Source organism: Cervus canadensis, chromosome 9, assembly GCF_019320065.1.
Source record: "Cervus canadensis isolate Bull #8, Minnesota chromosome 9, ASM1932006v1, whole genome shotgun sequence".
Lineage (NCBI taxonomy): Eukaryota > Metazoa > Chordata > Mammalia > Artiodactyla > Cervidae > Cervus > Cervus canadensis.
In genome coordinates, this window is record NC_057394.1 from 65,360,737 (window position 1) to 65,388,386 (window position 27,650).

At 38.9% G+C, this 27,650-nt stretch overlaps 1 protein-coding gene across 1 annotated transcript in view; it reads left to right on the forward strand.

Annotated features, from left to right (window-relative positions):
* The window catches only part of LOC122447287, a 172,725-nt gene extending 146,171 nt beyond the window's left edge, over positions 1-26,554 (forward strand). The window contains exons 4-5 of the mRNA XM_043477797.1: positions 26,189-26,301; positions 26,546-26,554. Coding sequence (XP_043333732.1) covers positions 26,189-26,301; positions 26,546-26,554 — 122 coding nt within the window. The remainder of the gene's footprint in view (positions 1-26,188; positions 26,302-26,545) is intronic.
* Positions 26,555-27,650: the final 1,096 nt, after the last annotated feature.

A 27,650-nucleotide genomic window follows, 5' to 3' on the forward strand; every position in this document is an offset into this window, starting at 1 on the left:
ATAAAAACCTCTCCTTTTCTGATCGTCTCAGAATTTCTTGAACCAAGGCTAGTATGCTGCTTTTGAAACTTAAAACCCATTCACATTTTATTTACCAGGGGGAACTTAATTTCCTATTTACTTTACAAAATGTTACAGACAAAATGGATATGGGAGAGTGGCAGAGATGAACTAACATCCCCAACCAGACCGATAAAGTGAAGGTAAGGAAGGGTGGTTTAGACTCACGTGTTTACGGAGGACAGGTAGACAACTCAAAGGAGGAACCTGGGTACCAGGATGAGGGGCTTTTGCATTTTCCCAGCCACAACCCTATGGGCTGGAGGCCTGTGTTCCCACATTTCCTTAAGCAAAGGCAGTTATCTCAATTCTTCTGGAATTTTTACCTCAATTTTAAATGTGGAATATAAAATAAAAAAATACCATGCAGGACAAATAAAACCTAAGAATCCTAGATAGCCAGTACACTCTCAGTTGCTGTTGTTGTTTAGTTGCTCAGTTGTATCTGACTCTTTTGGGACCCTGTGGGCTAGAGCGCACCAGGCTTCTCTGTCCATGGTACTTTCTGGGCAAGAATACTGGAGTGGGTTACCACTTCCTTTTCCAGGGGATTCTTCCTGACCCAAAGGATCAAACCTGAGTCTTCTGCTTGGCAGGTGGATTCTTTACTACTGAGCCACACGCTCCCAGGCTAGGAGCTAAAAGAAAGCCTTTCGGCCAATTTCTAGAATTGTAGTGACTGTTTTAAGAAAAATAATTCTTTTTAGCTAATGGGAGATATGGGAAAGAATTCTGGAGTGTTCCTATTTGTGTATATAATACACAATCACTTAGTTTTATAATATAAAGCTTCTAAAATTTTAAGCAGTGTCTCTCAAAAGATCTACAGTTAAGGACTGATTTTTTAAAAAAATGTCCTATCTGTCATAGTCTGACATTTTGTAACATACAATATAAATGAATTACTTGATAGACAATCCTGTGCTTGGATGTCATGGTAATTTCAAACTCCTATAAGAGTTTCTAAAGATATATTCTCAATTTCTTTACTTGTCTCCTTGCAGGTCAGTAAGTAGCAGTTGGCAGATTAGGATAACAATTTGGGTAGTAACTAGCATGCTTGAAGGCAAGAACATCACAGATATTCTTCCCCATGTTTTACAGTTTCTTGTACCTCTGTCTTATCTTTGGATTCTGAGCTCCTTAATGGCAGACTTTCTGTGTTTTTAAATTTCATTTCTGAGCATAACTCGATGCCTGGCATATAGTAAGTGCTCAGTGAATGTGTGCTGAGTGAATAAATGTACTAAGATAGGTGAGGACCTTAACAAGAAAATTGTCCATTTTGTAGATAATAAATCTTGTATCTTCAGTTTCTCATACTTTTCTGCAATAGAATTTGATACAATCAACATTCTCAGACTTGATGTGCCCACTTGTGCCCACGGAAAGAAGCCCTTCTAGGGTCTCATTTTCTGTTTACCTTTATTTACTTATTCGTTTACTTAGTTGCACCACTCAGCATACGGGACCTTAGTTCCCTAACAAGATTTCGAATTTGCATCCCTTTTCTAAAGAAGTAAAACGCCTCCTGGACCATGTAAGTTCCTTGAGACTGCCTTATTTCAATGAAAATTTCGAGCTGCTTAATTTATTGCATACCAAGCTTCTTTGACTGAGACTGAAGCTGAAACTCCAATACTTTGGCCACCTGATGCGAACAACTGACTTATTTGAAAAGACCCTGATGCTGGGAAAGATTGAAGGCGGGAGGAGAAGGGGACGACAGAGAATGAGATGGCTGGTTGGCATCAGCCACTCAACAGAACATGAGTTTGTGCAAGCTCTGGGAGATGGCGAGGGACAGGGAGACCTGGTGTGCTGCAGTCCATGGGGTCGCAAAGAGTCAGACATGACTGAGCAACTGAACTGAAGCTTCTTCTCTGAGAACTGGGAATTTATCTATAATCGGACCCTTTCTATAATGTGACTTCCACTGTATGCCAAGTCAGTTTGTAAATATGTGATGCTCTGCTCAGATGCCATGGGGCCTAACTGTTCAAATACATCTCTAAAACACATGTTAGTTGTAAATGGAGAAATAGCTTTTAGAAACAGGAACAGAGAGAAAGAGTCTACTCCTCTCATTTCTTCTGTTTCCAAGATGGAGCTTTCTCCACCTTCTCTGTCCCCGTGCTCCTCCTGTTGCCTGCATTTCATCCAGATAACCACAGGCTCCAAATGCTTCAAGGAGGAGCTTCCCTCAATTCCCTTGGATAATTGTCTGGCATGCACTGGTTTAGGGGATGTTGTAAAAGCTAAAGGCAAGAGAAGGAAGGCAGGGATGACATGCAGAGATTTAATTGCTGCTTCCTTGAATAAAGACACTTCGTTTGGGCTGGAAGCCCTTGCTGTAGGATTTTGGCTCCCATAGGCTGCTGCTGGCTGTGATAACGACCGAGGTCCTTTGAACCAGCCTCTCCAGGGATCAGTCCACAGCTGGGAAGTGACTTCCTGATTTTGTGAAATGATTGATCATAACAGTCAATGTTTCTTAATGACCTTGTCAATATGTACCTCTTTTGACTGAAAAATTAATAAGAGATATAAACTTTTTGTTTGTTCACGCCTCTGGGGAAGATGATGAATATCTTCAAGTCATCTGAAGTGAGTGGAATAGAGGTTCACGTACTTAGCAAAATCAGCAATAAATAGATCCCAACTGAGCTTCTTTATACATTTGTGTTTGCCCTTAAATAGTTCTCTTCATGGCCTCAAATAGGATTTTAATGATAGAATCGCAGAAACACCAGCTGGTGAAATTGACAGAAATCTGCCTTCCCTTCTTTGGAAGACTGAAAATGCCAACACATGTTCTTGCAATATTATTTGGTCTGCTTTTGAAGTCAGGACTTAATCTGGAGACAGAACACAGACACATCTTAATGCATCCATTGACATATCTCCTCTGACTCTGATCCTCCTGGCTCTTTTCTAAGGACCCTTGTGATTACATCAGACCCACTCTTGATGACTTCTACTCTTGATGCCCACTTCTTGATACCCTTCCCACTTCAAGACCCTTAACTTAATCACACCCACAAGTCCCTTTTGCCAGGTAGCATAACCTGGATGTGGACATCTTCGGGGACACCATTATTCAGCCTGTTACAGTCCGTTGTTGTGAAAACCAGGGCAGTAGGGAAGAAGTGTGTGCTTAACTCGCCTCTGGGCCTTTCTGTCTGGCTGAGTCACTGCCTCCATCAAGCTTGATCTGCTAGTGACCTCCGCTCCTATTTGACACCAGAATACTGAATGCTTCCGCCTGGCTTCACTGTCTGTGCTCCAAAGCTGTAATGGCCACTTTCAGGGTCATAACTGAGATTGACCTGCCTGGAGTCACTGTGCCTTCTACTGTATGACAACAGCCGTACGGCCCAGTGCTTTAGAAGTTTATATGAATTATTTAAATTTTTCAAATGACACCCCCCCAAATAGATATTGACATTTCTGTTTTACAAAACAAGAACTGAAGCTCAAAAAAGGTAAGTTATTTGCTCAAAAAATATAGCCGGAAAGGGGTAGATCTGGTATTTAAAACTAGTTCTTTGATTTCAAACCCATGTGTTTTCTTTTATTTTTTCTTTTTCTTACTGCTTTCCCACCTTTCATCAGAGGGAATCCTCAGGCTCCATCCCAGCATCACCAGTGGGCTCTTTCCTGTTCCTTATTCATTATCACTCTGTGTTCTGTGTGGCTGAAGACCCTTCTAGTCTCAAACCAATGACTGAGAGCAGTAGTGAATCACACAACGTGCTTGGCCTCTTACACTTTATTCCTCCATTTCTGTTGCAACATAGCTTAAGAGAGAGCTTCTCCCAAAGCAGCTTGAGCCTGCGACTGGATGAGACAATGCAATGCCTTCTGGGAAACCTCCAGGAAGCCCACCCCACTGTCCCTGGGAAATACGATGGCCATTTCTTCCCAGGCAATGAGCAACTCCAGTTCCAGGGTAACTGAGATGATCATCACAGGCAAGGCACACTGGAATCTAATGGAAAGAACAAGGACAATTTCTCATGAAGTTATGACTAAATATAGAGAAATAGTCCAACCACTCACTGGGGCTTTATCATGTAAATATCCCATTTTGTGCACACAGCCTAACACAGTACCTGAAACAAAAGGATAGTACTTAGTATATTTGATAAATTCAGCCCCAGTACTCACTTATGTCAAAACTGACACTGGTCACCATTTCATGCCTCAGTACTAAAAGTATAGACTGGACTGCCTTGTGCTTTTAGCAGAATTGCTTTCAAATGTATTGCCATCATTACTAGTATTTGCATATACTAAGAAGTTGGTGTGTGCAATGTATTAGAGAGGCACCCAAAATACCTACAGGTGATTCTATACCACAATTTACATCAGATGCAATAAAAGTCTCTCATTGGTTGTATTCTTAGTAAGACCACATTTGAGACTGTTAGCTTTAATATATGTTCTATCTTGGAAGCAATAATACTATACAAGCCTGTATCCAGCAGTGATGAGGAGATTCCTTCTATGATTGCTGCAGCTAAGTCATTGCAGACTTGTCCAACTCTGTGCAAACCCATGGACTATAGTCTGACAGGCTTCTCTGTCCATAGGATTCTCCAGGCAAGAATACTGGAGTGGGTTTCTATGCCCTTCTCCAGGGGATCTTCCTGACCCAGGGATCGAACCTGCATCTCTTACATCTCCTGCATTAGCATGTGGGTTCTTTACCACTAGTGCCACCTGGGAAGCCCCTCTATGATTGAGTTAGCTTAAAAAATAATTATCAAAAATTTCAGGTTGCTAAGAGTATATGACCAGGCAAATTTGCATTCACATGGGTCAATGGCATAACCTCTGTCTGAGTTCTAATATTCACTAATGATGTGATATTTGAGAACATTAGCCTGGGTTTGTGGTTAATGTGTTTAGTTTCCTCAAAGGCTCAAATAGTTGAGAAGACCTAACTAAAATGAGGAAGTAGTGTTAGCTTTCTTTGACCCATATGTTTGATATTTTATGTATTTGATTTATTTTGTGTTTTGAAAGTTGTGCAACATTTTAAAAATGTATTCTTATCATATTTGTACATTTAAAGAGTTAACTATGAAAGATTTAAGATGAAAAGTAGTTTTTTCCCCTCCTTCCTCAGATATGTCCTCTTTAAATATTTTTAACTTACACTTCAGAATTTCCCTCCATGTCTATAAATAATATGCTTGGATTACTCTTTTTTTCTTTAAATCAATTACTGATATTTTCTATTGAATTGTTACTTTGGAAGATGAAGAATTAGCTAGTTTTCTTTCCACTGTGTTGCTCTTACAGGCACACTTACCTGTCCCCACTCTATTGTCTCAGAATAGCAAGATTATAGTTTTGGTTAGATTTTATTATTGTGCATGCTAAGTCACTTCAGTTGTATCCAACTCTTTGCAACTCCATGGACTGTAGCCTGCCAGGCTCCTCTGTCTATGGGATTCTCCAGGGAAGAATGCTGGAGTGGAATGCCGTGCCCTCCTCCAGAGGATCTTCTCTGACCCAGGGATCGACCCCATGTCTCCTATGTCTCCCGCACTGACAGATGGACTCTTTACTGCTAGCACCACCTGGGCAGTCCTATATTCATTTGGAACTGAGTCAATTAGGAGGGTATGGTTGTATTTCCTTTCATGCATTGCCTTTTGTTTTCTCTGGAGTTAACAATTACCTATGTTTACTTATTAGCCTAATTTTCTATTTATGTAACATTAATCCCAAACTTTCTAACAGTTGTGTAAATCTGTCCTCATACCTGCATTCTCTTTTTATAGACCTCAGCGTCTGATCTGCGCTTTACTGGACTGCTTGTTCTCTGCACCAGGGGCACAGGTGTGTTATCGTGGAAATCTTTTGTCATTATCATCCCAAGTATTCCCAGTATTCTCTTTGCTTGTCTTCTGTTGAATCTTCTGTTTCCTGTAAACCTTAACTTTTTATTTGTTTTTTAGAATGTATTTTAAGGACATATTTGGATGTAGTTTAAGGACTTAAATGTAGCTTAAGGATTTATTTGGATGGAACACATATTTCGATAGTTTCCTGGGAATGGATGTATGAAGAAAACTTTTCTGGGGTTTCACATTTCTATAAAAGTCTCTGTTCTACTCTTACACTTGATGAGAGTTTGGCTATAAATATTTGTGTTTCAAAATTTTGAAGGCACTGGTCCATTTTCTTTTAGATTACAGAGTTTAATATAATTTAAATTAGGTTATAATTTGAGAAATCTGAGGTTTCTCTGCTTTCTGATCATTTGAGTGTGACCTATTTTTCTCCCAGAAGTCTTGTGTGATGGCTCTGAAATGATTCAGAAATGTCTACAATGAAGTAGGCTTGGATGAGTCTACATTTATTCATTTGTTTGTGCACTTGATGAGACTTTTCAATCTGAAACTTACGTCTGAAAAATTCTCTGGAATCATTTTCATAATTGTATCCTTTCCATGTTTCCTCTTTCTGAAACTTCTTATATGTAAATACTGGATGATCTGCAACTGATGGAATGCAGAATCAGATCTGAGAATTCAGCTGCCTTTCATTAACTCAAATACTAAAGAGAATTGAAAAAATGTACAGTCACTACTGTCAGTGATTATTTTTTGTTTTGGAAAATGTAATTATTTTTTAAAAAATACATTACTTATGTTTTTATATTGGTTATATATTATATAATGTTTTGTTAAATCAATAAATATTGAAAATGTATCCATTTTAATTTCTGATATAAATACTGATAGATATGATCTATGTAAGCAAAAGCTTTTGGGGATTCTCAATAATTCTTTTAAAGTATTAGGGAGAGGGATCCTTAGAACAGAAGGTTTGAGAGCTGCTGGTTTAAATGTTCCTTATTAGGTTATCATATTCTTATTTAATGGATACCATGTTTCTCTTGTCTTGGAGGATATGGATGATAGATGTTTTTGAAATTTCCTTCTTTTCAGATAGTCTCTGTTTCTGTTAAGTTGTTTTCCTCTGTTTGTGTCTTTTGGTATCTATCTTGAGAATTTCCCAAGATCTCGGGCCATCTCTTGTTGTCTTCATGTAAGAGTGGGACCTCGAAAAGATGACTGAAAGCTTGGCACATTGGGCAGAATTTTCTTTGATGTCCTTTGCTTTAGGGTCACCAGGGACGGGGGAGCCTGGTGGGCTGCCGTCTATGGGATTGCACAGAGTCGGATACGACTGAAGCGTCTTAGCAGCAGCTCTTGAGGAGAATGGAATGGCAACTCACTCCAGTATTCTTGCCTGGGAAATCCCATGGATAGAGGAGCCTGGCGGGCTACAGTCCATGGGGTCACAGAGAATGGGACATTAGTGAGCAACAGAGCAGCAGCTGTTGAGGAAATGCCAGATGTGGATGTTGGTATCTTTAGATATTTCTTGTTGGACCAAACTAATTTCCCAGAGAAGATTCACGCAACCTCTTGCCTGGAGAGTAAGGACAGGGCCGCCGTAGTCCTGGGAGCCAGTACAGAAATTGATTTGAGAGATCTCAGCAGTCATTATGCAAAGTTTGCTAAACTCTCCTCTTTGCAGTAGGGGGTCCCCAGTTTCTTCTGTGCGTGTATTCCCCTCAGTCCAGAGACGCTGTGCTTCACTCACCTCAGAGACTAAATCTCTAGCATTCTGCCGTACTGAGGGAGGGAGCAGTCACCCAGCCACATGAAGGGAGTATAAGATATACAGAATCTAATGCTTCTCATATGTCTTTGGACCAATCTTTCTCATCGTGGCATCCTTTGGAGCACTACCTTAGGAGGGCTTGAATTCTTAGCCTTTCGAGAATCTACTGTGTCAATCAGATTACTTCTTTGCTTTCCGCATTGCTGAAAGAATGCGGAATTTTGCTCTTTCAATTCTGCCAAGCGAGTTGCTACTAGTTCATTTGATTTCAAGTTTCCAAAATTCTCTTGTTATTATTGCTTCTCTTTTTTTCTTTGTCATGTGAGTTTATGCTTGTTTTTTTTTTTTTTTTTTAAATCCATTGTATATAACTCTTCTAGGATTTGCTAATTTATAGCAAAATTGGTTGGGTGTGTCAAATGTACCATTTTTACACAAACCAGGCCCAGTTTCTATATGGGCTTAGGCACATGTCCAGTGTTTATTTTTATGAATGTTCCATTCTGAAGATTCAGTAATTATGTTACATTCTGTTGCCAAAGCTGTCTTTTAGCACTCTGTTCAGTTTATTTTTAGCAAAGTTCAGATACACTGACAAGTCTAATATTAAAAATCCTGAAGGCTTTTTTTTTCCCTTTTAGTATCAAGGCCTTACATGGATATATTTGATTTCAACAAAATCAATTTTAAGAAAGAGGATGTTGCTTTTTTAAAAAAATAACAGTCCTACAACAATAAATGTTTTATCTCTTTAGATATTAATATTAGGTCGATGTTGGCTGTGTCATTTTCTACAGGAGATGACGTTCTCCTGTAGAAAATGATATAAAAATCAGATTAGCTGAATATCCTATAGGAATATTTTTGATATTACCATTAAAACTCATTAATATTTATTGAACTCTGTGATTCTGGGGCTCTGTGTCATACCCTAGTAGTATTTAAGGAGTCTGTCACTATTTCAGGTTTCTTCGAGACCATTTAAGGCACAGTAAGTGCGATAATCATTTTTAGAAAAATGACTAACCAAAATCTACCACTAGGAAGAAAAAATTGGCAATGCTCCCTAGCTTGGTGATGAGTCTTTAAAAAGATCTTTGCATTTCCTACTTATTTAAGTGGCTCAGGAAATGAGATACTCCTCACTTCAGAGTCTTGTAGCCAGAATGGTCTGATCTGTTCTAGAGATATGTTTCTAGAACCATAAGTCACCCCCACCCCAGGTTAGGGACTGTTCCTCCTTGGACAGATTGAGTCCCTTATATACTCAGGGCAGCAGACGCAATTCAAGCTGGAAGCAAGAAGGAAAAAATAAAAGTAAATAATACTTTAGCATTGGGGATGCTGGGGAGGATTTTATTTTGACAATTTTATTTCGTCTTCTTGTCATTCTTCTGTTGGCATTCACCGTGGCTAAAATTGAAATAAACATTTCTATGTGGCGTTCGGTCCATAGTCTTAATGCTGTAGTAATAATGTGAGGACTTGACTGCTTCGAGTCAACACAGGGACACAAATGTCAGTGTACCTGACAAGAAACAGATGGCAGGTGAGGAGTCAGAGATGCGTGGTGAAATGATGAGGAAAAGTCAGGGACAGGACCTGGAAGTTTTTGGTTAAAATAAGCAGCACTGAATTTTTAGATGATTAATTTAGTAGGTCTGAGGGGGAGCCCAGAACCCTGAATTTATCATATATCCATAGGTGATTCTTAGGGAGTTAGTAGTTCATAATTTTTGGAGAAGGCAATGGCACCCCACTCCAGTACTCTTGCCTGGAAAATCCCATGGACGGGGGAGCCTGGTAGGCTGCAGTCCATGGGGTCATGAAGAGTTGGACATGACTGAGCAACTTCACTTTCACTTTTCACTTTCATGCATTGGAGAAGGAAATGGCAACCCACTCCAGTGTTCTTGCCTGGAGAATCCCAGGGATGGGGTCACACAGAGTCGGAAATGACTGAAGTGACTTAGCAGTAGCAGCAGTTCATAATTTTAAAGGCCATTTTTAAGACCTTTACAGGCTCTTCTACTACTGTTGAAATCCCTGACTTTCATTTAGAACGAAAAATCATTAATATTATATATGTGTGACATATATATTTATAAATGCTTATATTTTGTAAAGACTTATGGTTTTGCTTTTGAAGTTATTTAGCTACAGTAACTCATTTCATTTATAATGAGCTGTCATTTCTCTGCAGTCATTTTGCATTCTTGGAAATGATTAAGAAGTCAAAACTAACCTACAGATTGTTTTCATATGTAATGATTTTTTAAATGAATATTAAATTTAATAATGGATGAATCTGGCAAAATGATAGGTCTTACAGATATCTAATAAAATTTTTATTAATTTCAATTTTTTAGGTTTTATTTAACAGTTTTGAGCTGATAACTCACTTTCAAATATATTCAGTTCTGAAAAGGTTATAGGTCCAAGGCAATGTGTCTGTAATATCTGAAGATAATACAGCTTGATGCTGAGGTAGGGTTTGATCCTGGCATAGGTGCTAGGACACCATTAGATGAGTCCAAGGCATAGAAATTTTTTATCGAAAGAGCATGAAGTAACACAGATTTGGATGTTAGAATCAATAACTAACTGGAGAAGAAGATTAAAACAGACACAGCAATGATCTTCATGTATCTCACAATTATTGATTGAGAAAAAGACTTAATTGTTATCATCCATAAGCCAGACTTAGGATCAATATGTGTAATTTATGGGGAGATGAATTTTGGTTCAATATAAAGAAGAGTTTCTAGGATTTAAGAGTCCCAGTGATGGAATGAGTGGATTTAGAAGACAACAGACTCCTTTTACAGGTTCAGGCTGCATATCCATCTGCAAAAGTATTGTAAATTTTTGATTGATGGCTAGCTTAGATGACCAAAGGTCCTCTCAAACTCAAATCCTTAGAGAAGCTTTAGAAATGTACATGTATTGTCAATAGATGGATAATAGATTGTATTTGAATATAATCCCTGAGTTCACCTTGATGTCCACCTAAAATCCGTAAGTCTTTGGCAGATGTAAAGATACATTTTGTCTCTAAATAAATTCATTTCAGCAGCTCTTTCATTTCCTTTAAGATTTTTAATTAGGTGTTTGCTAAAGAAAGTAAGCTGCTAAAGCAAAACAGTCCATCATATTTGACAGGAGGCTTGAAAAAGTAGAAGAGTTGCACAGTGGGGTATAAGTACAATGAACAGTGGCACTTCCTTAAAAGAAGACTTTCCCTTTGGAGACAAGACATCTTATTTTTGTTTTGTTTGTTTTCAATTGTAATAATTCTTTATTTGTTCATAATATTTCTATTGAATTAAAAATAAAAACTTCACAAACTTCTCTGAGCATATTAATGGCACTGTTTTTGTTATCTGATTAGCACAGAGTCGGGGACTTGACTTAGCAGCTTTAGAGTGTTCTGCACCAAGGGTGGGGAGGGAGGTGGGAGGGGGTTCAGGATGGAGGGGACACATGTATACCTATGGTCGATTCATATTGATGTATGGCAAAAACCATCACAATATTATAAAGTAATTATCCTCCAATTAAAGGAAATAATTTTTTAGATGATTAAAAAAATAAAGACTACAGACAACTTTCAGGTGACATGTTGATATAATGTCCTACAAACAGCTATCACATCAGCAAGGAAAACAAAATGATCTAGATATAACAGTTTCTTGTGCTAAAAAAAAAAAAATAAGCTAAAAATTTGGACTGGTAGAAAGCTCACCAAGATTTTAAGAAACTAAAGATTTTTTAAAGCCACTTGCAATGGGTAGTTGTCTGTCTGGAAAGGGGAAAGTAGCTAATCAAATCTAGCACTTGTTTGCTTATTATTTAAGGCATCTTGTTCTAAGGATGTTCACCTACTTTTCTTTAGATTTTGGCCCTTAGAAATTTTAGGATCTTAAATCTAGAGATTATAGTCCCTACCTTTAAAAAAAAGTCTATATGTATTTATTTGATCCTGGCAGTAGACATGAGGTTTCTTGATCAGAGAACAGGCCAGTTACTTACTTACGGAACCTCTGTGACAGTTCCCAGGGCTCAGTCTGTCATGGGCCACACGGTAAGGAAGGATGTCACCTGCACATGTGATGGATTCATGCCACTGGAGAGGAGCCCTCCAAAGTATGACTTTGGGAGTTTATAATAGGAACAAACTTGCCCCGTCTTTCCCTCAGAGAGAGAGGGAAACACTTTTGAGCTTTTATTCTGTGGGATTTAAATAAATCCTCTCTAGAGACATGAACCCAGGTCCCTAGGTCTATTACTCTTTGGAATATAAACAAATAGCTCCTGGGGAAATAGACCAGAAATTCTCTCCAGATATCTCTGTCTTTAACTTCTAAGACTTGTACACCATTTAGCATCCTTAAACCTAGGTTGCCAGCAGTCTGATCAGGGGGTCCTGGCCACGCAGAAACATGAAAATAACAGTTGTACCTAATGCTAACAGACCCATAGTGTAACTTATATGTCCCATGAGACCCCATGTATCGTTTCTCACATTGTTTATTATGGAATTTCTTTCTCACAAAAATTTAAAAGCAGCATTGGGTATTTGTATACTTATTCAGAGTTCTTAAGGTCTTTTACATTTAGCTATTGTTATGGGCTGACTGAGTGTGTTAGTCACTTAGTCATGTCCAACTCTACAATCCCATGGACCGTAGCCCCCCAGACTCCTCTGTCCATGGAATTCTCCAGGCAAGATTACTGGAGTGGATAGTCATTCCCTTCTCCAGGAGTTCTTCCTGACCTAGGGATCAGACCCAGGTCTCTTGCATTGCAAGCAGATTCTTTACCATCTGAGCCACCAGGAAAGACGGGCTGACTGATTCCCCTTCAAAATCTGTTTGTTGAACGTTCAACGCTCAGTACCTCTGAATGTAATTGTGCTTAGAGAGAGAGCCTTCAAGGAGGCAAAATGAGGTCATACAGGTGGGCTGTAATCAATGTGACTGTGTCTGGAGATAGGGCCCTCAAAGGGATGATGAAGTTTAACTGAGGTCATTAGCGGGGAGCCCTAATCCAATAGGACTGGTGTCCTTGTAAAGAGAAGGAGAGACACCCGGGTGTGCATGTGCAGAGAAAAGGTGAAGTAAGGACACAGCAAGAAGTCGGTCACCTGCCAGCCAAGGACAGAGGCTGCCAGCGAAACCGAATCTCCCTCTACCTTGATCTTGGACTTGCAGCCTCCAGCACTGTGTGAAAACCAGTTTCTGTTGTTTAAGCCATGATTCTGTGGTATCTTATTATGGCAGCCCTAGTAAACTAGTACAGATTTTATTCACTTATGTTTTTGCTGATAGTTGTTCAGTTCCTTAGCTATGTCCGAATCTTTTGTGACCCCATGGACTGTAGCCTCCCAGACTCCTCTATGAGATTTTTTCAAGAAAGAATACTGGAGTTGGTTGCCATTTCCTTCTCCAGGGATCTTCCTGACCCAGGGATTGAACTCACATCTCCTGCATTGCAGGCAAATTTTTTGCCACTGAGTAGTGAGATCCAACCAAGATGACTTAAAGAAACTGTCTCTTTGGCACCAGATTTCCAGGAAATCTTGTTCCTACCTTGATTACTACCGCTAAATCTTTGAAGATCCCTAAGTTCAAAATAACCCAGAATCAAGGGGAAAGCGAAACAATTGAGAGCTGCTGAAATTACAAATAACACTGTAACATATTATTGACATAAGTATAATTGGCAAAAGGAGAAGGGGGCAGTAGAGGATGAGATGGTTAGATAGCATCACTGACTCAATGGACATGAATTTGAATAAACTCCAGAAGATAGTGGAGGACAGAGGAGACTGTTGTGCTACAGTCCATGGGGTTGCAAAGAGCCAGACACAACTTAGAGACTGATCAACAACAATAAATAACCAGCACATTTAAATGAACGTTTTATTTCATTAAGATGAGTTACCAAGCATGTGAAGATAATGTACCATAAAGCCATGTTTAGCTGCAGATGCTTAGCAAATCTATTATTACCAATTTACAACGTTTCTCTCAGAACTTCACTTTCCCACCCTCTTCAATGACGACTTCATATTTCAAGTCTCTCCTCACACTTTGCATCTAGCCTCACTTACCTCTTTATCTAATGACCATGTCATCTCTAAATCTACACATGTGAAGGCGTCTTGACTTATCTCTCCTTTCCTCCTGAATCCACAGTCAGCACACCTGCTCTGGATCCCTTCCATTTTCATCATCCCAAAGGCTTTCTTACTTTAGGAATATATTCCCTTTTCTGTATATTCAGTTTCTTTCTCTCTATCATATCATTGCAATCACATCAGCCCCTTCATTAACACAGTTTCCATTCCATTAGTCTCTATTACATAAATGCTCATAAATGTCTACACATTTTCACTCCTAGTCACCATCTTTTTTTTTAAACTTTTTATTCGCTATTGGAGTATAGCCTATTAATAATGTTGTGAAAGTTTTAGGTGCACACCGGAGTGACTCAGCCATACATACACATGTATCCATTCTCCCCTTCCCATCCAGGCTGCCACATAACATTGAGCAGAGTTCCCTCTGCCATACGATAGGTCCTTGATGGTTATCCATTTTAAATATAGCAGTGTGTACATGTCCATCCAAACTTTCTCACTCTCCCTCCCCTGCATTCTTCCCCTGGCAACCATAAGTTCATTCTCTAAGTTTGTGAGTCTCTTTCTGCTTTATAAGTTCATTTGTATCATTTATTTTTAGATTCTGTGTATAAGGGATATTTCTCTTTCTCTGTCTTACTTCACTCAGTATGACAATCTCTGGGTCCATCCATGTTGCTGCAAAAGGCATTATTTCATTTTTAAAATCACTAATACTCCATTGTATATATGTACCACATCTTCCTCATCCATTCCTCTATGAATGGACATTTAAGTTGTTTCTATGTCTTGACTATTGTAATCCACATCTTTTTTTTGAATCCTTTAACACCCACCGGTCTTGCTGCTTTTTATATTTAGAATTTTTTTCAGTTACTAGATACTTCCACATTTCAAAATCCTCAAAGTTCATATTCTGCATAATCTAACAGTAAGTCTCATCGAAGTTGATCTCTCCCAACTTTGAGACCATCTCTTTGGTTTCCACTTACCTCACTGTATATCCTTTCTGTCTCCTTTCCTTATCTCCTCCTATCATTAATGGGCTTTTGTACAACTCAATACAGAGACCCGTTTACCTTCTACTCTCTCCCTAGATAATGTCATTCATTATCAAGGCTTTAGCTGCCATTTGTATTTTGACAGATATGAAAGTATCTTCATTGAAGGCATCTCCTTGATGCTGATTATGTTCACATAGATATTTCATATTCATTTAAATTTCACACTTCACCTTTGCTTAAATAGTTCATAAATACCTTTCCTTTCCCCGGTTCCTCTTTCAGTCTAGTAAATAATCCACCCAGTTGATCAAACTAGAATCTTGGGGAATACCTCAAGCCATAATTATGTAATTGGAGTTTCTGCTAAGGGTTTATTTTACATACTTTTAATTAAAATTATGTTTAGAACAATTTCCAAGCATTGAATCACAACTTCATATTAAATATAGAATAAAAGGACAAAATCATACTCTTTAACGACCTTTGCCTTTGACACCTTCGTGCCGCCTCTCTCTTTCCTCTGTCTCTCTTTGGTCCAGATCTGCATCTAGGAAAATAAATTAATCCTGCATCTTTACAGAACCTTTTGGTAGAAGTAACCAGTTCACAAGCCTGACTGTGGGCTTACCCACACTGCCTTATTAAAAATATATCACTGATCAAAAGTGTTATACTCTTCTGTTAGGTTTGGGAACAGTAAGGTTTCCCTTTTTTTATGTTTTTCAGTGATAAAGCACTGTAAGAAATGAACCTGTACCAATAAGTGGTATGGTAGGCAAGTCCAAAGTTGAACCATTGGTTTTTTCATGCTGTTTCCACAAAATCTGTTCATTACCCCACTGGGATGAGTCACGTATTATTCATTGTGGATAATGGAATTCACCTCAGGCATTTATCAGTGTTGTTGCCTGTCTGAGCACCTGTCCTGTTTGATGCTAGATGAAATGTTGCCCCTGAATTATTTTGAAGACCTTGGCTATCTACTTAGAGCAGGAAAATTGGAGCATTTCAGCTGACTGTGTGAGACCTTAGCAAATACTTTGACATAATACATGAGACTTCAGTTTTGGCATGGTATTATTTTTTTAGTTATTTAGAGCTTAAAGTAATAACTATTACCTGTGATGATAGTTTTGGTTTTTAAATTCTCTTTAAATAGTAATGAAGAAATCGGTAACCTTTTCTTTAATGTTTTATGTCAAATGTTTATTAATGTTTCAGTGCTTATGTCTTGCATACAAAGTATAAATGCTTTCCTTCTTCTTCTAGTCAATATCTAAAGAACTTTTGATTATAAAAATGTTAAAAATCAAAATTATTGTCATAAGTAATGTGTGACTCTTCAGTTTTTAATCAATTGAAGTCTAGAATCCAATTCTAGAATTGTAGCAAGCATTTCAGCTTGGTAATCATTGGTTGAGCACTTCCTGTGTGGCTGGCACTGATACAAGTAACTCGACAAGGTCAGCGTTAATGGCATGAAGGATGAAGATGCAGCCCACCTGCTGGCTCGCTTGGCAGGCATTGCTAATTTTTAACTATAATCTTTCAAAATGAATTCAGAGGCTGTCTTCTTTGCAGTCAGTTTCAATATAGGTCACTTTCATGCCGGGCACATCATATTTACAGTTTCAGTTTTAGCAGGGTCAAGATTTGTGCAGGATCTGAGATTTTTCTCCTACTTGCAAGCTAATAGATAATCTTGTTACCTTTTCATGGAAGCTAGCAAGAGACATGAAACTCCCAGGTCAGAGACAAAGGACTTTATTACTGAAGGTACACCATGCGGCATGAGCATCAGTGTTTTTTGTTTTTTGTTTAGAATCAGTATATTTTATGCTCATTTCCTCAGACCCAATCCTCATAAGAAAAAAGGCAGATGATACCTGCACAGTAGTTGTGTTAGAACTCTAAGCCTAGGGGATACATGGGAAATAAGCCTGCTTGCCCTTTGTGTCAGGGGGAGAAATTATTTCTGTTTTTCAGGGCTGTTGCTACACAAAGATCTTTGAAAAGGTAGACTTTAACAAAGGGTAGTCTGTGCCTTTACTTGTAAGACATGTAGAAACACAGAAGACCCATGGAAAATTGTCTCCCAACAAACAGAATGTTTTGTCTCTTAAAGTATAAATGATAAACTCAGGATCTCAGCCTCTTCAAGCTATTCTATATCACATGTTCTTCTCCAGAAGACAGAAAGATAATTAAAATGTACTTTAATAGTTGAATCAAGGCACTCTGTATACGAAAGCAATCTAAGCAACCAATTTAATATGGAGCAATCAAAGTTAATAATCTTTAGTTTTCATTTGGCACACAGGTACTGTACCTGAATTGGGGCCAGGTGTCTTTTTAGTACTAAAATTAATGAGCATAAAGTCCATTTGAACAGTTTTGATTGTTCTTCTTTTTGACCGGTCCTGCCATGAAATGTAGATCTCAGTCTTGCTCTCTTGAAAAATTTGTCAAATTAGTATCTTTTTTGTTAGTTTATTACAGACTTTTCCCAATATATAAAAAAATACAGAAAAGAGTATAATGAACCATATGTATACATCATTCAATTTAATCAATTTGTCAACTCATGGCCAATCTTGTTTTCTTTCTCTGTCTCACTTTATTATTTTAAAGAGATCTCAGACATCACATCATTTTATTTGGTTTATGTCTTAAAAGGAGATATTTTGGTTGCTCTTTTTGCCCATTGCATTGTGATAAGTTGATTCTGACATCTTTGCATATTTGCAAACCTGTCTGCACAATTGTTTATTTGAATCTTGTTTGGGGGCTAGATATATAGGTATGTTATACTGTATTTTTGCCATATTTTTATTCTTTAACTGCACTGTCTTACTCATGAGGATGGGAGTCCCAATATGATCAAATTTGAACACTGAAGGAAGAGGATCTAAAGCTTGAATTTTTCCTTTTGATAAAGACAAATCCTAGTTTTGGATAATTTCTTTATAACTCAGCAAAGATGTTGGTATGCCTTTCTCTCATGAGATATATGGCCATGAAAATTCCTTTAGACCTGCTAGGATGACTGGTACCTCTGAAAATTCCAATAACCTTCCTTAATTAATCAGTTCATCCAAGCCATGAATCAATCTTTATGTTTCCGTCTGAGCCTTTTCCTGTTTATCTACAGCTTTAGGAATGGGTTGCCAGAAGATGAAAGTAGAGCTCAGGCTTCAAAGTAGAGCTGGCCTCATATTCTATAGAGGCTTAGGTCTGTATGTTGTGATAAAAAGAGATGCTAGTAGAACTTCTGACTTGGTACAATTCTTTATGATAAGCTCTCAGAAGTACAAAGCAAGGCTTCCTTTCAACTTTAGAGCAGTCTCCTGGGAGACGGTGACTTGTCTGTTAAAATTTAAGTGCTAATTCTTGCAGTGAAGACACAGACATAGAGAACAGATTTATAGACACGGGGTGGTGGGGAGGAAGGAAAGGGTGGGATGTATGGAGAGAGTGACATGAAACATATATTACCATATGTAAAATAGATAGCTGATGGGAATTTGTTGTGTGACTCAGGGAATTCAAACCAGGGCTCTGTAACAACCTAGAGGCGTGGGACGGGGAGGGAGGTAGGAGGGAGGGGACACAGGTCTACCTATGGCTGATTCATGTTGATGTTTGGCAGAAACCAACATAATACTGTAAAGTAATTATCTTTCAATTAAAAAATTTTTTTAAAAAAGAATGAAAGTGGGGACATCAGAGATAGTTAAATGATAATAAAAGAATATCATGAAAAAAATTTAGGTGCCATTTTTTTACATAGGATTATTTTAAATTTGTGGTTCAAATGTTATTATCCTATAGCCCCCATAATACATGAGCTAACTTTATGGTGGTTAAGTGGGACAGGAGATGGTGATGCAAAAAGGAAGCAATCTTCCTTTAAGGGATGAGGTAGTTGATTGTATCCATCATGATAAACTTAATAAATCTACTGTATAGAAAAAAAAAATTCTCACAGATTGGAATTGCTAAATGAGAGGACAGAACCAAGGAAGCTGGAAAGGTGAAAGAAAAATAGAGTGTTTGGCAAGGGGTTGGGGGTTCAGGACTCAGGTCTGGAGTGGTGACAATTTAATGGCATCTGCCTTAAGGAATAGGATAATTTTTAGGGATGGAAGAAAACCACTGCCACTGCAACCTTGTGCAAAGGCACTGGCATGTAGCTATCAGAGGACTGAAAACAAAATGAAAGAACATTGGTGAACTTGCTTTGTTCAGTGTGCATTTATTCCTATTGCTGTTTGGTTGGGTTTTTAAAGCAGTTCTTTTTGGAGAGTGCAAATTTTTTTCTTGTGAAGCACACCAGCAACTTTTACAGTGTATCTAGTCAATAAGGAAATTTTTTTCCTTTGGTTTTCAACACATTTGCACATGCATTACTGTAGAACTTTTAGGAAGAAAATCCAAGATTATTTCATATGTACAGTACAGTGACACTTATAGATAACTTAATTTCCTCTTTTTGGTATCAATGTAGGTAAGCATTTTAAGAAAATGAATCTATGTTCATGCTGATGTTTTTGATAATATGTGATCTGTGGCAATCTTGTGAATCTATCATGTGTTATATTTAATTTTTTTCTTAGTTCTCGCCACACAAAATATTCTATAAACATTTTTCATAAAAAAATCAACAATTAGCAGTTAATAATTTTGCATGTGACAATTTTATCTTTTATTCCTCTTCACAGGAAAACACAACACGATCTTTAAATAGAATATTAAAAGATCCCTTTTCAGAGAGCACCAGCCGTGTTTCTCCAATAGCTTCTAATAATACTAAGTAGGGGAGAACAGTGCACTGAATCACAGTCTCACAGTGTTATACAATCGCTTAAGGTCAGTTACATAAGGAAATAGACAAATAAGGCAAAAGCAAACTTCTGCATTTGTGAAAGGAAAAAAAAAAAAAACAAGGTACACAGAATGGAAATGGCAATCGGTTCAGAGTTGGCTGCATCCAGGATCTTATTCATCACTCGTCAGCTTTTCAGGTTGCTTGTTGCAGTAAGGTTTTTTAGGTTATTTATACCTTTCGATTGCAGAGGGAATGTGAGGAGAAATTTCCAGTAATTAAACACAATCTTATTGATTTCTTAAGACCTTTTTCTTCAGGCATTTACTAGGTCTCAAGATCTTGAGATAACTGACTTCCAAGGACTGGGAGCAGAAAGCCCAGACGTGAAAGGATCAGCTTTGATAATCTCCTCTCCCCCAGCATTACATAAGGAGGGAACTGGTGGGGCAGGGTACTTGAACTTAGAAAGTCTGGGCTGGGGCCCTAGCCTGCTCTGATTCATCCTGTGATTTTTGACAAATCACTGTGTTCTCTCAACCTCAGATTCTGCTCCTTTACAACATGTGAACAGTATCACAGGCTCAAATCAAAGGGCTGTGGGGAAGGTAAAATGAGATAACCCATGTGAAAATGCTTTATAACCTCTAGAGTGCATACAGATAGGATAGGTTTTGTTCTAAAATTTGAGTTTTGTTCTAATGAGGCACGCAAGTAAAGGCTTCCCTGGAGAAAGACAGTTGGGATGGTCATGGATTTTAACATAATCTTTTAAGTTCTGCCCTTGAATGTGATCTTCTCACTTGCTAAAGGGATTAAGGGATGCACTTACAGGGATGTATTTTTTCAACAACTTGTATACAGTTTTCAAAAGACCTTAGCAATTTACTCTCTGTTCCAGCTCTTCAACAACCTGAAAGAAAAAAACCTATGACCCTTTGTCCTCCAAGCCAAACATAGGCTATGTCACAGACCTCCAGTTGGCCCTCAATATCTATGGGTTCTGCATCTGTGGGTTCAACTCACTGTGGATCCAAACTAACTTTTAATATCACAGAAAGTTCCAAAAAGCAAAACTTGAATATGCCACACTCCAGCAACTATTTACATAGCATTTGTGTTGTATTTACAACTATTTACATAGCTTTTGCATTATATTAGGGATTATGAGTAATCTAGAAATGATTTCAAGTAAACAGGAGGATATATGTAGGTTATATGTAAATATTATGCCTTAAAATTTTTTTTTTTAATATGGACCATTCTTTAAAAATCTCTAATGAATTTGTTGTAACATTGCTTTTGTTGTTTATGTTCCGGTTTTTTGGCTTGAGGCATGTGGTATCTTAGCTCCATGACCAAGGATCAAACACACATCCCTTGTATTAGAAGGTAAAGTCTTAAGCTTGGACTGCAGAGGAAATCCCAATACTTTGCCTTTTTCTATAATGGACTTAAGCACCTCTGGATTTCAGTATCTGCAGAGTGTCCTGGAATCACCCCCACACTTTCCCCCACCCCCAGTGGAACTTCTGTACTCCTGTTTCATCAAATTATCAGAAATACTCACACAATCCAATTGTGCACACAATCCAGTGGCATCTGGAGGAAACACATAAAGGGCTCTTTGGGGTAGTACTTAATCTTGTCCTGGTTGTGTTAAAGTCATGCATTTGGTTCAGAATTCAAGAGAATATAGGGGGCGGTGGAGAAACCAAGAGATTCAGAGATTCCTATAATTATTTATTAATCTTTCTTTTACCCAGAGATGTGTGGATCCAATAGAGCCTGAAAAGCAAGGCCACTCTATAAGGCATCGTGGTCTATTTCCATCTTCAGAGAGGTGGGAGGGAAGCTTTAAAAGGTAAAGTGGCATATTTCTTCATTGGACAGGTTAGTGAAGACTTGACCTCTTATCCGTTGTTTCCCCATCTATTTGCCATGAAGTGATGGGACCAGATGCCATGATCTTTGTTTTCTGAATGTTGAGTTTTAAGCCAACTTTTTCACTCTCCTCTTTTGCTTTCATCAAGAGGCTCTTTAGTTCCTCTTCACTTTTTGCCATAAGGGTGGTGTCATCTGCCTATCTGAGATTATTGATATTTCTCCCGGCAATCTTAATTCTAGCTTGTGCTTCATCCAGCGTAGCATTTCTCATGATGTACTCTGCATATAAGTTAAATAAGCAGAGTGACAATATACAACCTTGATGTACTCCTTTCCCAATTTGGAACCAGCCTGTTGTTCCATGTCCAGTTCTAACCATTGCTTCTTGACCTTCATACAGATTTCTTAGGAGGCAGGTCAGGTGGTCTGGTATTCCCATCTCTTTCAGAATTTTCCAGTTTGTTGTGATCCACACAGTCAAAAGCTTTGCCATAGTCAATGAAGCAGAAGTAGATGTTTTTTTGGAACTCTCTTGCTTTTTTGCTGATCCAGTGGATGTTGGCAATTTGATCTCTGGTTCCTCTGCTTTTTCTAAATCCAGCTTGAACATCTGGAATTTCATGGTTCAGGTCCTCCTGAAGCCTGGCTTGAAGAATTTTGAGCATTACCTTGCTAGCGTGCAAGATGAGTGCAACTGTGTCATAGTTTGAGCACTCTTTGGCATTGCCTTTCTTTGGGATTGGAATGAAAACAGACATTTTCAGGTCCTGTGGCCACTGCTGAGTTTTCCAAATTTGCTGGCATATTGAGTTCAGCACTTTCACAGCTTCATCTTTTAGGATTTGAAATGGCTCAACTGGAATTCCATCACCTCCACTAACTTTGTTTGTAGTGATGCTTCCTAAGGCCCACTTGACTTCTCATTCTGGGATGTCTGGCTCTTGGTGAGTGATCACACCATCGTGGTTATCTGGGTCATAAAGATCTTTTTTGTATAGTTCTTCTGTGTATTCTTGCCACCTCTTCTTAATACCTTCTGCTTCTGTTAGGTTCATGGCATTTCTGTCCTTTATTGTGCCCATCTTTGCATGAAATGTTCCCTTGGTATCTCTAATTTTCTTGAAGAGATCTCTGGTCTTCCCCATTCTATTGTTTTCCTCTATTTCTTTGCATTGATCACCGAGGAAGGCTTTCTTAACTCTCCTTGCTATTCTTTGGAACTCTGAATTCAAATGGTATATCTTTCCTTTTCTCCTTTGCCTTTTGCATCTCTTCTTTTCTCAGCTATTTTCCAGTAGTCATGTATGGATGTGAGAGTTGGGCTATAAAGAAAGCTGAGCACCGAAGAATTGATTCTTTTGAACTGTGGTGTTGGAGAAGTCTCTTGAGAGTCCGTTGGACTGCAAGGAGATCCAACCAGTCCATCCTAAAGGAAATCCGTCCTAAATATTCATTGGAAGGCCTGATGCTGAATCTGAAGCTCCAATACTTTGGCTACCTGATGCGAAGAACTGACTCATTTGAAAAGACCCTGGTGCTGGGAAAGATTGAAGGCAGGAGGAGAAGGGGAAAGCAGAGGATGAGATAGTTGGATGGCATCGCCGACTGAATGGACATGAGTTTGAGTAAGCTCTGGGAGTTGGTGATGGACAGGGAAGCCTGGCGTGCTGCAGTCCATGGGGTCGCAAAAAGTCAGACCCGACTGAGTGACTAAACTGACTAACTGACCTCTTATTTAAACTTGTATCTGGCAAATCTGAAATGGAAAGGTTTTATTTCCATTATATAAAATTATATAGCAAATTATATTTAGCAAATATTAAATATTTGCTATATATATATTATATATAGCAAATATTATTTGCTATATATATTATATATAGCAAATTATATAGCAAAAAATGCTATAATTTGAGGCATGATACAAACAAGATCCCCCACTTGGTAACGAGCAGCTAAGGATTCATGTAGGAAGCATTTGGCCTGAATTATGCTAATAGTGACAACAATCCTCTCACTTTGCATGTATAAACAGGCACTGCTTAAGTCTAATCGAGACATCAGAACCATGTTGCCAAGCATATGGCCTTTCAGGTACTGGACCAACATCCCATTAAGTCTTTGAGGGTTCACAGGATGGAGTCACTCTTGACTTGGTTTACTTTCATCCTTAACTCTCTGTGAAAAATAATTCTAGGAAAGCAAATAAATGGAAGGCTGGCTTTTGATCTCAGTCTGTATTCTCATTCTAGTTGCAAATTTGCATCACTGGTTTCACATTACAGAGTTAAATGATTTTCTCCTTTTGTCAGGCCGAAATATTAATACTGGCATTTCCTGGCATGGCATATAAGTAATCTAATGAACACAATTAATACAGGCACACGGACAGCACCGCCACATCTCTGCTTCCACCAAAAGCTGCATTTCCCAATGAATAAACCATGATTAGCCTATACTGAATGAATGTGTTCCAGCTAGTACAGATCTCAGCAAATGTAAATGCCACAGCACATCCAACCACACATACATGTATTAGGAAAGTGTCACTGTCTTTGGGGACGGGGGTGGGAACCAGCTGTCAGCTGTGTCACCATCTCTGGCTTCTGCTGGGACAGCTGAACGGACATGTTTAGCATCCTGGCCTGGGGGCATCAGTGAGGAAAAGCAAAAGAGGCAGGACTTTGGGGACAGAATGGTTTGGGTTTGAATCTTGACTTTCTTATTTACTATACATGATACAACTCCACTGGGCCTCCTTTTAGTCTGTGAAATAGAAATACAATACTTCCATGAGATGAAAGTGAGCCTGAAAGGTAAAGTGCCTAGGAACATGTATGACCCAGAAATGACACTCAGTATGTTGTGGGAAGGGGGATCCCTCCCAGGGTCTGGAAAGGGGTTCCTGTCTAACACTTGGAAATGAATGGTCTGAGGAGGCACGTGCTGACAAAGTAAGAGACTTTATTGGGAAGGGGCGCCTGGGTGGAGAGCAGTAGGGTAAAGGAACCCAGGGGGACCACTCTGCCAGGAGGCTCACAGTCTCAGACTTTTATGGTGATGGGATTAGTTTCTGGATTGTCTCTGGCCAATCGTTCTAATTCAGGGTCATTTCTGGTGACATACGCATCACTTAACCAAGACGGATTCCAGCGAGGAGGATTCTGGGAGGTGGAAGACATACGGCATCTCCTTTTAACCTTTCCTGAACTCTTCTGATTGGTGGTGGCTTGTTAGTTCTGTGTTCCTTACCAGGACCTCCTGTCATAAAATAATTCACACAAATGGCTACTGTGGTGCCTGGCCAGTGTGGGCAGTTTCAGTCAGTGTGTTTCCCCTAATGACTGTACATGGCTTCCCTTCTCTTTGAACATGTCACTAGAGGAAGAGGAATGGGAGTACCTGAGGTAGCTGAAGGTTAGTCTATCCACTGAGGTATCATAGTCTCCTCTCTTTGTCACAGGAGAGTGGACCCTGGGATCTGAGTTTGAGCCATCCCTGTGGGTCCACTCCAGTCCTCTTCCTCCATTTTCCATTCCAACTGGAAACTCACTATCGGGTAACATCAGGGCCTACAATATCAGGAATCCTAGGAGCCCCTATAAATGCAGGTGCATTGTTTACCATCCTTTGTTGGCCAGGGAAAAATCCTTCATTAGTTCTTTTCAAAAAACTTGGCCTGAAAGAGAACTCAAGGGAATTTTCAGGAAGGGGAGATTGATATTTGAGTTTGGCACCATCTTGCTTCTCTTCATGATTCCCTTTCCAGCACAACTTGTGCTATTTTTTGGCATTGTAAAGTCACCCCACTGCTGCAAACTAACTTTAAATGCTTCAAAAGCAACCCGCTCTCCTCCTAATGTCCCCCAAGCACCTTCAATTTATTCTGATCTCAGGTAGATTTTAATAGGAAAGCAAACTGATTATACTAAGTCACGATTTGACTCAGTCAATGTTTATTGTCATTTGTCCTTGGGACTGTGTTTGGTCCTAGGGATAGAACAATGAACAAAATAGTTCAATGAACAATGAACAAAATTTACCCCTGCCTTCAAGGAGGGCACAATCTAGGGATCAGAGCCCCATGTGGAAAGAACCAACATAATCGCAGGAGCTGTTAATAAGTACCATCATAAAGGAGGTAGATGCCAGAGACCATGCCAAGAGCCTTCCAGCGCATTACCTTATTTAATCCTCACAGTGTCCATGAGAGAGAGGTTTAACACCTCCACATTTATGGATTAAGAAATACCCAGACAAAGATTTTGAGTAAAACAACATATCTTAATGGCACAGCAGAGAAAGGAGTGATTTGCTTTGCCTGGGGAGTAGGAAAAGTTTCACAGAAAAAGTGGCATTTGACATTAACTGAGGATTAGAATGAGACATCTGGCTGTGAGTGAGACATTCAATGAAGAAGGGTTCAGCACTGAAAGATGTAAGTGGGTTGCCTCCCTCCTTAAAAAAAAAACACAACAACAAAACACTCAGAAATGCCCAGTCAAACAGAATGAGACTAACCACGTGGGGAGAGGTCTTCAAATCAAGTAACCCTGACTCAGTTGCCCTTGAGATTTACTGTTACTAGAATATTTGTCATCTTATCTTTACTACCAGCTATGGCCAGAGGGTGGACATGGACCTTTGCACAGGGAATCAACTCGCAGAACTTAACCAAATATTGCTGGAGGATGAATATAAAGCAGGAAGTTGAAGAGTTGAAGAGCGTGGTAAGTGACCAAGCGTTGATTTTCCAATCCTACTATAGATTCTTCATTACCTGCTGGGCCTCCCTGGTCTTGACCAGTGCCCCTGTCTTGCAGTTTCTGAGGGAAAGGAGGAGCCTAATTTTAATAGGCAACAATTAACAAACATAAATTGTCTAGTTGCATAGACCACACTCCCTCTAATGTCTTCTAGTACTTTTCTTTTAGTTTACCCCATCTCTTCAAAACCTCTGGCCTGTTGTTTCAGTGGAGTTGAATGAACTCTCTCTCTTTTATGGCAATAGTTTTGAATTGTCTTCTTTGCCTGTTTAACTCTGTCTAGTGCAAATTTTCTTTGATAACGCTCACACATGAGGCAACCTGAAATTCCAGGTAAAACAACCATCATGTAAACTTTACAAGCAATGCATACTCCATTTAGGAAATTAAAACGCAGTGTGATTGGGCTCCTGGTGGAGTATAAGAATGAGTTTCCTTTGTACGGTTTCTTTTTTTTGGTGGGGTGGTGGTGGGGGGAGCATTGAAATTGTGAGCTTTGGAGCCATGAACGAATGTTATTTACTTCAGAAACCACACTGTTAGCTTCTGAGGTAAACAATATTTACTCAGTCATTAGACTGAAAATGCAATTGATGCCTTTCAATTCTGTAATCACCTATAAACAAAGCAAAGAATACTTAACTGTGGTTACATAATAATGTTTTCAACCTTGATAATGTGAAGTGTGGAGGTGGGAAAAGGGAAGGAGGCAAGTAAGGATGAGGATGGCGGTATGAATATAGCTGATGGAAAAAACAGAAGTAAACACATTTTCAGTTCAGTTCAGTCGCTCAGTCATGTCCGACTCTTTGTGACCCCATGGATGCACGCCAGGCCTCCCTGTCCATCAAAAACTAAAAAAAAATCTAATAAGATTGGATTATATTGGGGAATGGGAAGAAGATACAAATTTTAAACATACTAAATACAGTTATAGAGTAACTGATAATTTTTAAAGTTAATAAAGTGAAAAGTGAAGTTGCTCAGTCGTGTCTGGCTCTTTGCGACCCCATGGACTGTAGCCCATCAGGTTCCTCCGTCCATGGAATTTTCCAGGCTAGAGTACTGGAGTGGATTGCCATCTCCTTCTCCAGGGGATCTTCCTGACCCAGGAATTGAACCTGGATCTCCTACATTGCAGGCAGACTCTTTACCATCTGAGCCACAAGGGAAGCTAATGTATGACTTTGGTCTTTAAAATGTAAGTATGGTATATGAAAACAGAAGAACTAAAATCAGAAATTAGATTATTGCCTCTGAAAAGGATTTTAGGGGTGAAGATTTTAGTATAATGGAAGAGCTTTGTTTTATTA